The following is a 12,774-nucleotide window of genomic DNA, read 5'->3' as shown; positions in this document are numbered from 1 at the left end:
GCGCCGCCCGCCTCTCCCGGCGCTCCCGTTGCTCCGGCCCGGCTCCCGGCGCAGCAGCGCCCGCCCTGCTCACGGTGTGGGTGTGGGGCGGCAGAGCGAGCCCTGCTGTGCTTTGTTCGGGGTTGGCTCAGAGGTCAGCATGCTGTAGTGTCCCGCCTTGAGCTGCCTCGGTTACTGACTAGCAATAAGGCCAAGGTAACAGAGATAATGTGAGAGGTGATGGCCTTAAGTTGTGCCCGGGGAGGGTCAGGTCGGGTAGTAGGAACAATTTGTTCTCCAGAAGAGTGGCAGTGCATTGGCACATGCTGCCTGGGGAGAAATGGGTTCATCATCCCTGGAGGTGATAAAGAAAGATGTGGAAGTGGCACTGAAGGACGTGGCTTTGGGCATGGGCTGGTGGTTTGTTTCTTCAGAACTGTCCTCGTTAAGCAGTGTGAGCAGTGACTGTTAACAATAGTTGCACAACATCCGTTTATATGTATGTATGAACACTGACACAATAGAAACTATACATCACATGCAACATCGTGCAAAAAATTGTCTTCTGTCAATATTCTGATCGTCTGCATCTTCCAGATAAACCACGTTTATTTAGGAGCTTGTTCTAGGGACATAGGGGCTTAGGACCCAAATTCAGGAAATCATTTAAAAGGAAAGGACACACAAAGATATCCCAAAATCTCTTGCTGGGAGCATCCGCTGGGGTTGTTGGGGTCCTGCAGTGTTGGGTCTTGCCCTCTCTGCTCTGCCTGTTTTGGACTCTGTTGTTTCTCCACATCTGGAAGGATTTCTTTGGGCTCTGTTAGTATAGTGTTTGTTAGGACAGTGCTATTTGGACACCCCTTTCCCTTCTGGACACCTGACGCCACTCGGCAGTCCCACACTGCAGCCCCTCTTCATGCTTGATGGACACCAGGTGAAAGGAAAACACCTTGATTTTTTTCAGATAATACCAAATATTCAAGAAGATAACAGCCAAATGTTCTCCACCTGCACTGAGCACTCAGCTTCCCACCCAAGGTCTTCTGTAAGTGCCCCTGTCCCAGGCAAGGAGTGCCGATAGCGCTGATTTCACCGGTGCATATGGAGTGACAGATTGTCTCTTCCGGAGTGCATTTCCATCTGTGGCAAAATTACAAATTAATTTGCTTAATTTTTTGGAGCTCTTTGATCAAGGTTACTTGATCTGTGTCGTAACTGCTCACAAAAACACAGCTCGGTATGTTCTGATTTGTTACTGAAACTGATAATTGATGGAGTATTGTAAAGCATTCTGTGCAGCTCTTTACAAGTATCCTTAGCAAAATATTTTTCTCTTACAGGAATTTGGCTTTTTTTTTCTGCCTGAATAAATCCTCAATGCTGCTTCTTCCTCATGGTTTTAATTACAGGCTATATGAAAAGAAGCAAATCCTGTCAGATCTTGTTTGATCCATAAAGACCGTATGCACTGGATTTCTGAAATAACAGACTCTTTAGAGCATGATGGGTGAGAGGCTAAGAGCTGCCAAAGGGGCAGTGCTGTGAGACAGGGCTCCCAGGGGCTGAGACCAGGCCAAGAGTTTTGAGATGTAGTGCTGTCCAGAGGCCCCATACCTGTACTGCTGCTCATGATGTGTGATATGGCTCAGGTGCTTTACTTGAGCTGCCAAGCTGAGCAGCATCCTCTGAAATGAAACACCCTGCTGGGCCAGAGGGTCTGGGGAATGGGTTAGTAGCTCCTTGATAAAGATGTGATAAATGCTCCTTTTCCCTTAATTCACATATGGATCCACTGAACATGTGGATGGTGGACACTGTTTAACTAGGTATCACCTTCCCAGCTGACCATGCCTGTTAATTCTTGCTGTTTAAGAGCCAGTGTTTGAAGGCAATCAGTGAGTTTTGCTGTTGAGGCTTTGTAGCAAGACTGAGAGAAGCTGGGATCTAGAAGCGATTTTAGCTCTACATGTGAACATCTCAGAGCATGAGTGCCCCGTAAATGTGATGTGCTCCAGCCATCCATGGTGCAAAGGCACCATCTATTTCAGCTTTGCTCTGTCAGCAGCAAGAAGATGTTTACCTTTGTGACATGGCAACTGGCGTGAGGCAGCACTGTCCTCTGGAAGAAGGGATGAGGAGCACTGAGAAGCAGCTTTGCAGCAGTACCTCCGTGCCCTGTAGCCCACAACACGTGCTGGTGCCAGCTGTGACCCCTGCCAGCATCCTGACATCAGCATGGCATCCTAGGACGGGTTTTGCTGACCACTATAGTAGCACATGTCCAGAGTGTGGGGCTGAGGCTCAGCAGGGAGGTGCAAAGCAGTTCATCTCTGCTTCTCTTTGCCAGATCCACAGGAGCCTGCTGACTGCTCACTGCGTGCTTCCACTTACACCCATGCTGAGCCCCCAGATTCCTGCATGGAGCATTTGCCTCTCACCGGGGGCTTTCATGGGAAGTTCTGTGTATTTTATGCCTAAGCATGGAACAGGGCAAACAGCTCAACAGCTATTTACAAGCAGGTTTGAAATGCAGCTTAAAGATGCTCGTGAAGAACAAGTGACACCTGGCCTTCCAATGCTGAGCTGGTGTGGGCACTCAGGAGTTGATTTTTCTCGCAGTGTGATGGCACTGTTTGTCTTGTGTGGTGCTGCAATGCCACTAACCCTTGGACTGTTCCCAGTGATACGTAGATTGTCCCTTTAGTCACCATGCTTATTTGCCAGGAGATTTCCAAAGCTGCAGCCTCCTGCTGCCCTGCTTGGTGAGCCCACCTCCAGGGGATGCAGGTCCCCCAGCCCATGGCAATGCCCATCCCTCTGCTGACTCCCCTGGCTCACACCTTGGCCGCATCGTGAGGATTAACCAGGAGTTAGCTGGAGGTTAGTGTGCTCCCACCACTAGGGAGGAAAGGGACATTGCTTTGCTCTGCATCACCTCGTGTGAGGACCTCTTCAGTGAATACTGCACCTTTTTGATCATGAGACCTTCCTGGGAAAGGAAAACCTTTTTTGTGCCTTCTACTGGAGCAAGTGTTAATGACATGAGTAGCCCCAAAGATGTGGCTGTGAGTGTCCACCATGTACAGAAGCATCAGCCTTGGTAGGTTTTGGCAGAAGCTACGCTGCTTTTTCTTCTCCAGTCACCGTTGATGTTCTTCTCAGATTTTCTTTGACTTTAATGAATTCTGGTGCACGGTCTTCCTGCTTCTCCCGCTCTTTCTCTAGCTGTAATAAAGAATAGTCATTGTTATCTGACCAACCTAAAGAACAAAAGTGCAGTCTCTACCTTAAAACCCTGGGTTCATAATTGCTGCATGTCTAGTTATTATTGCCCAGAACTGAATAACTTTGTGCTGCACACTGGTGCTCTCTTTTTCCAAAGCTATGTTCACCATCAGTCTCTTTTCTAGGTACACCAGCCCACTTGGTTTTCTCCCCAGAGAGGAACATCTCCACTAGGCAAGCAGGGGTCGCTTTATCTGAAGAGCAATTTCATTGCCAGGATGAGACAGTGCAGCTGTGTGGGCTGGTAGAGAGGGATGTACCCTGGCTGCCATTTTATGGAGGGATGCCAGCACTATTCCTTGAGGGGAGCCTCAGCTACCCATCTCTTGGGTGGTTAGAACAACCTGGGGATGGCTAACAGCCTGATCCTACCTGATCCAGTCGCTGGTGCCTCTTCAGTAGCTCTTTTTCAAAGGGAGACTGCAACTTCTTGGCCTCTTCCTCTTCTTTCTTCTGCCTGAGGACCTGGTTTCGCCGTCGGTGCTCAAGAACCCTCTGCAACTCTGGCTTGCTGTCTACACTCAAGCCTCTGTAGACCAAAAGCAGACAAATGAGCTGCTCACCCACCATCCCCCTGCCTGCCTGGCAGCCCCCAGAGCCCCCATCCCAAATGCTGCTGCACTGAGGTGCTGTGCCTTTCTGTGCAGAAAGGGAAATGTGCCGTCCTACTGTTATTTGTGTAGGTGACAGCTCCAGCAGCGCTGAGGGAATTTATAATAATGAAGATTTTTTTTCCACCAGCAGGGGTAGTCATTGAACTGCAGTAATTGTACTGGCAGTTCGGCTTGCTCCAGTGCTGAGGGTTTGCGATCCTTGCTGTGCCTCAGTTTAAGCTCTAATGTTTATCTCCTGCAGCTGACCCCAGCCACTTCCCTACTTGCTTCTGCCCCCTAAATACATGTAAGTGGCTGTGCACATCAATAAACCTTTGCTGACTTCTGGTCACGCTTCATTGCAGCCACAGTTTTGTGTCGCTGAACAACAAGTTGTGAAGCAGAGTTCAAGGCAGCTTTCAAATAGGTTATCTTCTGCAATAGCAACTGGAACTGGAATAATTTTGGAAGAAGTCACAGAAGTAGTTGGCTGAAATCATGTTTTTGAGGAGGAGCTGAAGATCGCAGAGCTGCCACCAGAGCCTGACCTCCTCTGGCCTGGACTGAACACTCACTGGAATCAGCAGGCTGAGGGTATTGGAAATCCCAGGGAAATATTTGCAGGAGAGGTGTTGTAACATGCGGGTTTCTGTGGCAGACAGGCCCCAGGTTTGACAGAAGGTAAGCCTGCTGTGGCTTGTTGGAGGCACAGAGTTTGCAGTGTTGCCTTTGAATTTGTTACTGCTCCTGGATTTAATCAGCCTGCCCTGTTAGTGCCCAGAGGTGTTGACTAAGATAAAGTTTTGTTGCACAAGCTGCTGGTGTGGATTGCTTTCTGCTTCTGCCTAAGGGAGAAAGCAGAAATGGAGCAAGCACAGATCCTCCTCTCTCCTCTCTTCCCCTCAGTATGAACATGCAGCAAACAGCAAAGCTGCCGGATTTGCTGGTGACTTAGGGTTGTGTAGAGATTCTGCTCCTCCTGCTCTCTGGGAGCACTGTGCCAACTTCCTGGCTGCCCTAAACCTGCCCAGGAGATGATAGCGATTGTGCCAGGAGATCCTGGGCAAGGATGCCTTAACCAGGCCATGTTACAGTGTTTTAGGAATACCTGCCTGGTTCACATGACTGCGTCAGTGCTGGAGAATGGCCTGGGCACAGTCCCTATAATTCTCCTGCTTCTGGGCAGTACCAGTACTGAGCAATGAACCCTACTGGCAGGGTTGTTGTTGGCTGAATTAACGCCTGTGCCTGACCCTCATGGTGAACACAGTTATTTTGAACAGAGGCTCCGCTCTTTTTTGATTTGGAATCAAAGTGTGGCTGAGTGTCAGAGTGTTTTTTAGGGCATTTTGAAAATGTTTGAAAATAATCTGTCACATCAGAGAAGAGTGTTTTGGTGGGTTAAACCCCATGTCTGTGTGCAAATGGCAGGGTTTATCCCTCCCTCCAACCACAGGTGGTGCTGGTGCCGGTGCTGGGCTCTGCACTGCCGTGACCTCCCCTCACCTCTTGTGGTTCATCAGCAGCTCTCGATGCAGCTCCTGATGGCTCTTGGAGGCTTTGACAGGGTTGAGAAGCTTTTTAGGTTTGATCAGGTCTGGGTTCCCATCTATGCAGTCCGGGTGAGTCAGGATGCTCCCACTGTCAGAGTGCTGTATTTCTGTGTACATCGACGCTGGAAGACAAGAGAGGTGTTGGCAGGTGGGGTGCACCCATGGGAGCCCACCTGTGCTCTGCTCACCTGGGTGAGAGCAGCTGTGCTGGGGTGCTTGGTGCACCTCTAGAAAATATTTGCTTTGAAGAGACACGTATTAATTAGATCACTTCTAAATGACTTGCCAGCCACTCGCTTCTGTGGATGCAGCAGCTGATGCCAAGGACTAATTAGTGTAAGATCAGCTGAGCCGGAGCTAACAGCAGGAGCAGGGCTGGAGCTGCAGGACTTGGGGGTCCTGGGAAGTGCTGCTGTGGCTGACATGTCTCATCAGCATTGGGTTTTGCTGATACTCTGCTGCCCTAAAAGTCAGGATTCTTCCCAACGCTAAGGAAAGTGTAGTTCACATGTGCAGCCCAGGATCACACTGTAATAATTTGTGTGTTCTGGATGTAGGAACAAGGGCCCATTCTTTTCTAAGCAGTGACAGGTTGGATTTCAGGTAAACCACAGGGCAAGCTCACTGCTGTCATTTCCCAAGTGCTCTACATCTCACCTTTATAAAAAAGCCCACACAAAAGGAGTGCAAAGCACAAATTTTAAGACAAGATGCATTCTGTGGGCCACGCTTTAAGCGCAGAGTGCAGTTGTGATGGCTGCAATTATGCCAGGGCATGGCCCTCATGGGAAGAGCCATTCATTCCTGAGGACTCACTCAATGAATTTGGGAGTTCAGTGGCAAGAACAAGAAGTACCAGAAAAAGAGTGTAGGCAGCTTCAAGTGCTCTGTTATTACAGTATTTTGGGGTACCTAATGGGAAGGCGTATGGGTTGATGGAGCAGCAAGGAAAACAGCTTTTGTTCAGTAATGCTGTCTCCCTCTCTTATCACAGTCTCACGTACAAAAGGAATAAAATCCTTTTAAAAGAGAAATCAATAAAATGAAAAAAAGAAAGCAAGTAAAAGGCTGGGTCATTCTTTTATAGGCAGTAAGTACTCTGCGAATGTAAAGTGGATTGCAATCAAACAGAATTGTGTAAGAAATCATACTGCTGAAGAAATAATTCAGTATCAAACAACTTCGCATTGAATGTTAATGTGGGCAGTGCCCTGCTGCTCTGGGAACAAAGGAAAACAGATTGGAGTCTGTGAAGAGTGTAATTGGGGTGAATGGTTCGGTACATATTCAAAGGGCATGGGGAAGCAGAGGTTTCCTGTACCAGATTGTTTTCCTCCAGGATGGCAAGTGCTGTTGGTGAGGGAAGGAGCTGAGCGCTGAGGTTGCACCTTGCCCTGCTTGTGGTTACGTGGGGTGAAGGCAGCGCGGTTTGATGGCTGATTGCTGCTCAATGAAAGCTGGTTTTGGAACTGTGGAAAGTGCATTGGGTGTTCACTGGGGTTACATTGTTGGAGTCTGTAACTCTGCTTTGTCCCTTTTCTGGGGTTCTTGTTTTCCATGGGAAAAGAGGCGAGCAAAAGGCAAGAAAGGAAGGTACAAAAGCAAAGTGTTGTTTTGCTGTCAGTGAAATGGGCGAGCTCCCCTTTCCCATGGCAAAGCAGTGGCTTTATTCTGCAAACAAAAAAAGGAACTTCAAAGAGCGCCGTGTGTTTTCAGTGAGAGCACCACTTGCAGGCTGTGCTACAGGAGGCGATCTGGGAAGGAACCACAAACCTCTCGACAGGAACCCCACTTTAAATCTTCACAACACATTCGTGTGGAAGAATTCAAGGAATGTCTGCATTTGCATGGAGGGTAAAAAGAAAAATGAGGCCTGGAGCACCGCTTGGGGTTATGCTGGGAGTAAGGCCGGGGCACCCTTTCTTCTACAGGCTGGCAGAGAGGGATCCTGGGCAAAATGCTTCTCTCACAGTAGATCTGTCATCTTCATGACACATTGTAATTCATGCCCATGTATAGGGAGACAGACTGCTATCAGGCTGCGCTTTGTCATTATTTATGGTGCCAGCAGTGTAAATCAGGGCAGGTCTCTGCGGAGGATTTACAGCAGGATGTCTGGTTTTGCATGATTCGGCCATAGATCAATGAACAAGCGTCAGCTCCGGCACCTCCTGTGCCACTGCCATAAATCCATACAGCCATAGGTGCCAGGCAGTTTTATATTGTTCTTGGCAAGATATAAACAAAAAAATGCATGTGCATTCTGACACCCTCAGCTGTACTTGGAAAGACAGCGTGACCTTTCAGACAGATCTGCTTTGGACTGTTGCTTTTCGAAAGTAGCTGTGTTTGCTTCAACACATTCAGCCTTTTGCTTGCTCTTAAATATTTTCCCTTTCCACGTTTCTAGAAGCCTGAAGCTCTCTAGGAAAGCTGTGTTTCCGTGTGACTTGTGTGTACACAGAGAGCAGGAGTGCCTGGACCAGGGGGCTGAGGCTGCTGGTGGATATTGGGATGAGCTCCCTGCCTTCCTCTGCCCCATGGGAAACCCCTTTGGAAGGGCTCAGCTCTCAGGGGTGCTGGAGACCTACTGCCCCCACCCAGGCATAGGGCTGCCTCGAGGAGAAAAATGACTTTTTAATAGCTTGGTCTGCTCTGACTTCAAGCAAAGCTCAAATTCCTGGAAATCCGTATAAATCCTGGGGGACTTTTGGTAAAATTGCAAGTCTGCAGTCCTTGCCCAAATTGCTCAGTCCCAATCTTTTGAGAAGAAGAAAATCTGTTTTGGAATGACATTAATTGCCTTGGGGCTGCAGGAGGTGCCCTCTGTAGAGCATTTATGTTGAGTTTCACAGCTTTGTCCATGCATGTGGGGCTGTTCCTCTGCACGGCAGCCACGCAGCCTGCACTGCTCCCTCTGCTGGGATGAAAATAATGCCCACGAGTTCTGTAAGGGGATTATAGGGCCGGGCAGGCAGGTAAACGGGGCGCTGCTCTGGCTGCCCAGCTTCAGCTGCCCTTCCTGAGGGGAAAGCGCTAAAGAGAACAAAAGGAAAATTGAGTGTTTTCAGTCAAAGTGTGGCAGACTTTTATTTCTGCTGAGAACTGATTTCCTGACAGGAGCATCTGGGGAGAGGTTTTTCAGGAACTGCATGAAATGATCAAACTGCTCTTGTTAAAAATATTTTATGGGAGTCCCTTTCTGGGCAGAGAATGAAACCTCTGTGAAATGTCATCCCTGTACAGATGGGCACAGGGCTTTGTTCTGGGAATGGCAGCTAGGGTCAGAGAGGCACTGCTTGTAATTCTGTGTAACCTGGTGCTTGGAGGGAGAGATGAAACAGGGGAGAATCACATAATCATAGAATCATTAAGGTTGGAGAAGACCACTAAGATCACCAAGTCCAACCACCAACCCACCTCCACCATGCCCATAACCACATCCCTCAGTGCCACATCTCCACAGTCCTTGAACACCTCCCCAGGTGTCCCCCAGGGACAGTGACCCCCCCACTCCCTGGGCAGTATGTGCCAGTGCATCATCACTATTTCTGAGAAGAAATTGTTCCTAATACCCAACCAAAATGCAGATTTACAACTCACAGCCCTGGCTCTGAGTTTGTAAGGCCACTGAGTTGAGGTTTTGTGGGCAGAATTGGCCACTGGGAGAAGAGCCTCTGGTTTCTGAGTGCCTGGCGTTTGTTTGTGAATACATATTTTCAGGGAAGCAGCAGATTAACGACAGGCTGCTGAACGGAGCTGAGCACACACATCCCACAGGGAAGGAGACTGCAAACCACCGTACCTAACACAGGTTGCCCAAGCAGGTTTAAAGCTACCTGCACAAGTAATCAGAGCTGTGCAATAATATGAGTTTAAAAGCCTCATCTCACCTGAAATCAGTGATTTTTTAAAATGAAACTCCAAACAAAACTTTCTCAACATCCCTACATTGTGCTGCATCAGCAGCTCGGCAGCGTTGCGTCCCAGGGGCCTGGCATGCTCCTTTTGCTTGTCACCGGACAGCCGCGTCATCCATCAGAGATAAGCGTGGTCCGGAATGGAAGCAAAGAGCCTTTGTCTGCTTTTAATCTAGGGTTTTGAATAATTAAGCAGGCCGAATTCTGGTATTTATAATGCAATGAGGCAAATGTAATTTGATGTGGCCGCTGTGGGAAACGTGTCCCAGCCGTGAGGTCACTCCTTGGAGCATTGGATGCCGAAAGTCAGAAATAAACCCCGTGGGGTCAGAAAGGGAAAGAACCACAGTGGAGCCTGCAAGTCTCTGCCCTGCCCTCTCTTCTAGCTGAAGGTTGGCATGTTGGTTAATGATTTCATTTAATCACCTTGGACTGTGGTAAGCAAGGTGCTGGAGCTGGGATCCCACTGTTAACAATTACCAGGGTCGCCCACCCTCTGAGCAGCATGTGGAGCAACTCGATTTGTTTTGTTAAGCAATGACAGATGCTCAACAGTCCTTGCTAATCACAAACTTATTTTTAATATATCATCAAATGTTTGCCATGTGCCTTTCCCTATGTGGAGACACGCATCAATCATTAATAAATGTTTTAAGGTAGCTCAAAGGGATTTTCTGGAATGCAGAGAAAATCATTTCCTGTTGAGCTGCGGCTACATCAGCAGTACCCCCTGTCCCACCTAACTCCTTTCTAAGAACATCAAATTTTGCCATGCATTGGTTTAGGGAATATCTTGTGGGATATGGGTCTGTTTTCTGGGCAGCACTAAAGTGCTATGGAAACCTAATACATCCCAAACTAAACTTAAAGCAGGGTCCAGAGACACCTGTGCACAAATAGGGGTGCGGTGCAGAACCCTGTGGGGCTCAGCAGTCCCTGCCCAAGGCAGAGAGGGGACACGGGGATGTGGGGACACAGGGATGTGGGGGCCCTTTGCTTACCTGATTTCTGCAGTGTGCCCCTGGGGAGCCCAGGGGCCCCGTGCTGCCCTGTGTCCCATGACATGGGGCCAGGTGGCCGCTTCTGCCTTCTGTGCTCGCTCTGCTGGCCTTTGGGTCTGTGAGGCTCCCCGGCTCCTGCCTGGTCTCTCCAGTGGGGTGAGGATGGAGGCTCACATGGATGCCACCTCCCTGCCGCCCCACGGGGACCCTGTAGACCCCAAAAGTTGCTCCCTTTGCTCTTCACTGCCGGCTGATGTTTCCGCAGAAAATCAATAAGCCAGTGGGTTTTCTCACCCCCGCAAAGAGAAGAGCTCTTGGTGTGCACAGCCACAGAGGGGTTGTGCCCCTGCTCCACAGAAGGCGATTTCTCCTGAGTGTGCCTTAAACCACGCTCCCGGAGAAATCAGATCGGCCCAGAGGAAGCCGCACGCCCACTCTCTTTAGCAAAGCACTGCAACAGCAAAGCCCGGCACCAGGGCAACCGCTCGTGTTATCGTGATCGTTCCCGGCACGTTGCGACACCACTGCGCCAGCACCCCAGCACTGCGCCGTCCTGGGGGCAAGAGCACGGGGGGAGTGGGGCTGGGAGCGGCCTGGCCTGTGCCCAGGGGCTGTCCTGGCACCAGGGGATGCGGAGATGGAGGAGAGGAGTGGAAGTGGCCCAGCAGCCTCCTTGGGCTCTTAGTGGCTGCTGGTGCTGCCCTTTGCCCCATGCCAGGCTTGAAGATGCTCACTGGTCCTGGAAGGTGGGCAGGGATGAGGTAAATCCATTTCCATCCAGACAGAAGGGATAAGGAAAGTGGGGGCACTACCAGTTGTGGGGAAGGATGCTCCCAACCCCATGAAGAAAGAGGCCAGGGTCCTCATTCCCTCATTTCCACCTCTCCACGTTTTGCTCCTCTCCATGCCCCAGTGCTGTCCCCCATCCCAGCTGTGTTTTCCAGCCAAGGGCTCAGTGATGCTGGATTCCTCCCTGCTCGCCCTGCAGATCCTCACTCACCTGAACTGCCACCTGTGGGCCTCCTGCTGCTGCTGGCACATCGGGGCTGGAGGGAATATTCCTTCTGGAAGAGAGGAGAGGAGGGAATGGGCAAGGACTGTGCAGGTTTTGCCCTATAACAGAGGATGAGATGGAGAGCTGGTGGTTCCGGCACCTCTGACATCACTCCAGCACCTCTCTGACACGGCTCCAGCATGCCACCCAACAGCCATGGTCCTCAGTGCCATGCCAGGCTTTAACTCATAGAGTGCTCAGCTCCTCTGGCCCTGCTGGGCTGTGTTGCTATTAAATCTCCATTCCCAGATCTGAGTGGGAGGGAGCACCTCTGCCAGCTTTACTCAGGTTCCCAAACCTGGGCAAATGCAATGGGGACTGTGGTGGTGACCATTTCAAGGCAGTCAGTGGGTTTAAACGCAGTAAAGCAATATGAATAGTAGGTAGTCTCACTTTGTATTTTATTGGTTTGCTACTCCCCATATTTCAGTGCATCTCCCCTGACATTAGGGACGTTAGTGGGCACAGTGCTGATGGGTTGATGGTTGGACCAGATGATCTCAATGGTCTTTTCCAAACTTTATGATTCTATGATTCTGCGACTCCAATGCATGTCAAAGAGCTCCTGCGTCAATTTATGGAGGCATTTCTTCCTATGTAGGCTGCCTTGAACTTCTGGCTCTGGGAAGGAATCCTGCTTTCCAGCTCCAGCTCCTGCAGCTTAAGACCATCAACCCTGAACAAACCACTGATCAGTGGTCCTGCACATGGGTGCTCTGATAGCTGGATGGCTGGGGATTTGGGATCATGTTTGTGCTGTGCTGAAAGCAGTTATAGAAAAGAACCATCATCTTGGAAAGGGAGTGGAGAGTGGCTTCCGATACACTAAGATGGATACAAGTGCCATTAAGATGCAGCACCACAGCATTGATCTTGCACAGTAACAAAAGTCTGAGCTAATGAATGAGGCAAGAAATTGCTACAGTCAGATGGTGGCAATAAAGAGGTATTTGCGTGTATGAAGTGCCACCCGACTGAGAACTGATCAGAGTCTGCCCTGAAGAAGCAGCAGCAGGGCTGGAGGTTGCCCAACATGTGGGACAGGGTGCTCAGAGCTTGACTACAAGCTGCAACATGGTGAGCTACAGCCAACGCATCTTAGTGTTTCAATGGTAGTTGATTGAACTATTGCTCAGCCCAGAGGCTTTAAAGGAAATTGTGATGACCTGCAACTTGCTGCCAGATCAAAGCCAGCATTTCTGTGTGTGATCAAGCCACAGTACATGAGATCTAGAGGTAATCTACATTGCATCTAGTAGCTTCATTCTATAAACCCCAAACACCTCTGCTCACTGTTCACAGTGCCCCATGTGAAAATGTCACTGACACGCTCCTGAACACGGAGGTTGTGTAAACTGTTGCCCAAATCTCACAGATTATTGCTGA

The 12,774-nt window shown here is 49.6% G+C and overlaps 1 protein-coding gene across 2 annotated transcripts; it reads right to left on the bottom strand.

Annotated features, from left to right (window-relative positions):
* Nucleotides 1-553: 553 nt before the first annotated feature.
* FAM107A (family with sequence similarity 107 member A) lies at nucleotides 554-10,757 on the bottom strand. Of its 2 annotated transcripts, XR_006169666.1 has the most exons (5): nucleotides 10,335-10,757; nucleotides 5,367-5,535; nucleotides 3,640-3,796; nucleotides 2,951-3,207; nucleotides 554-1,122 (listed from the first exon to the last, which is right to left on the bottom strand). XR_006169666.1 is itself a non-coding variant. In XM_042823308.1 (4 exons), the coding sequence occupies exons 1-4, from the start codon at nucleotides 10,396-10,398 to the stop codon at nucleotides 3,100-3,102; spliced, it is 498 nt and encodes a 165-aa protein (XP_042679242.1). In that variant the 5' UTR covers nucleotides 10,399-10,757; the 3' UTR covers nucleotides 554-3,099. The 2 variants fall into 2 exon arrangements, 1 of the variants encoding a protein (XP_042679242.1); XM_042823308.1 differs by having other exon boundaries at nucleotides 554-3,207.
* Nucleotides 10,758-12,774: the final 2,017 nt, after the last annotated feature.

The sequence above is a fragment of the Centrocercus urophasianus genome, unplaced genomic scaffold, assembly GCF_019232065.1.
Source record: "Centrocercus urophasianus isolate 14NV4802_14NV808 unplaced genomic scaffold, USGS_Curo_1.0 seq_22, whole genome shotgun sequence".
Lineage (NCBI taxonomy): Eukaryota > Metazoa > Chordata > Aves > Galliformes > Phasianidae > Centrocercus > Centrocercus urophasianus.
This window is presented reverse-complemented; position numbering and strand designations above follow the sequence as displayed.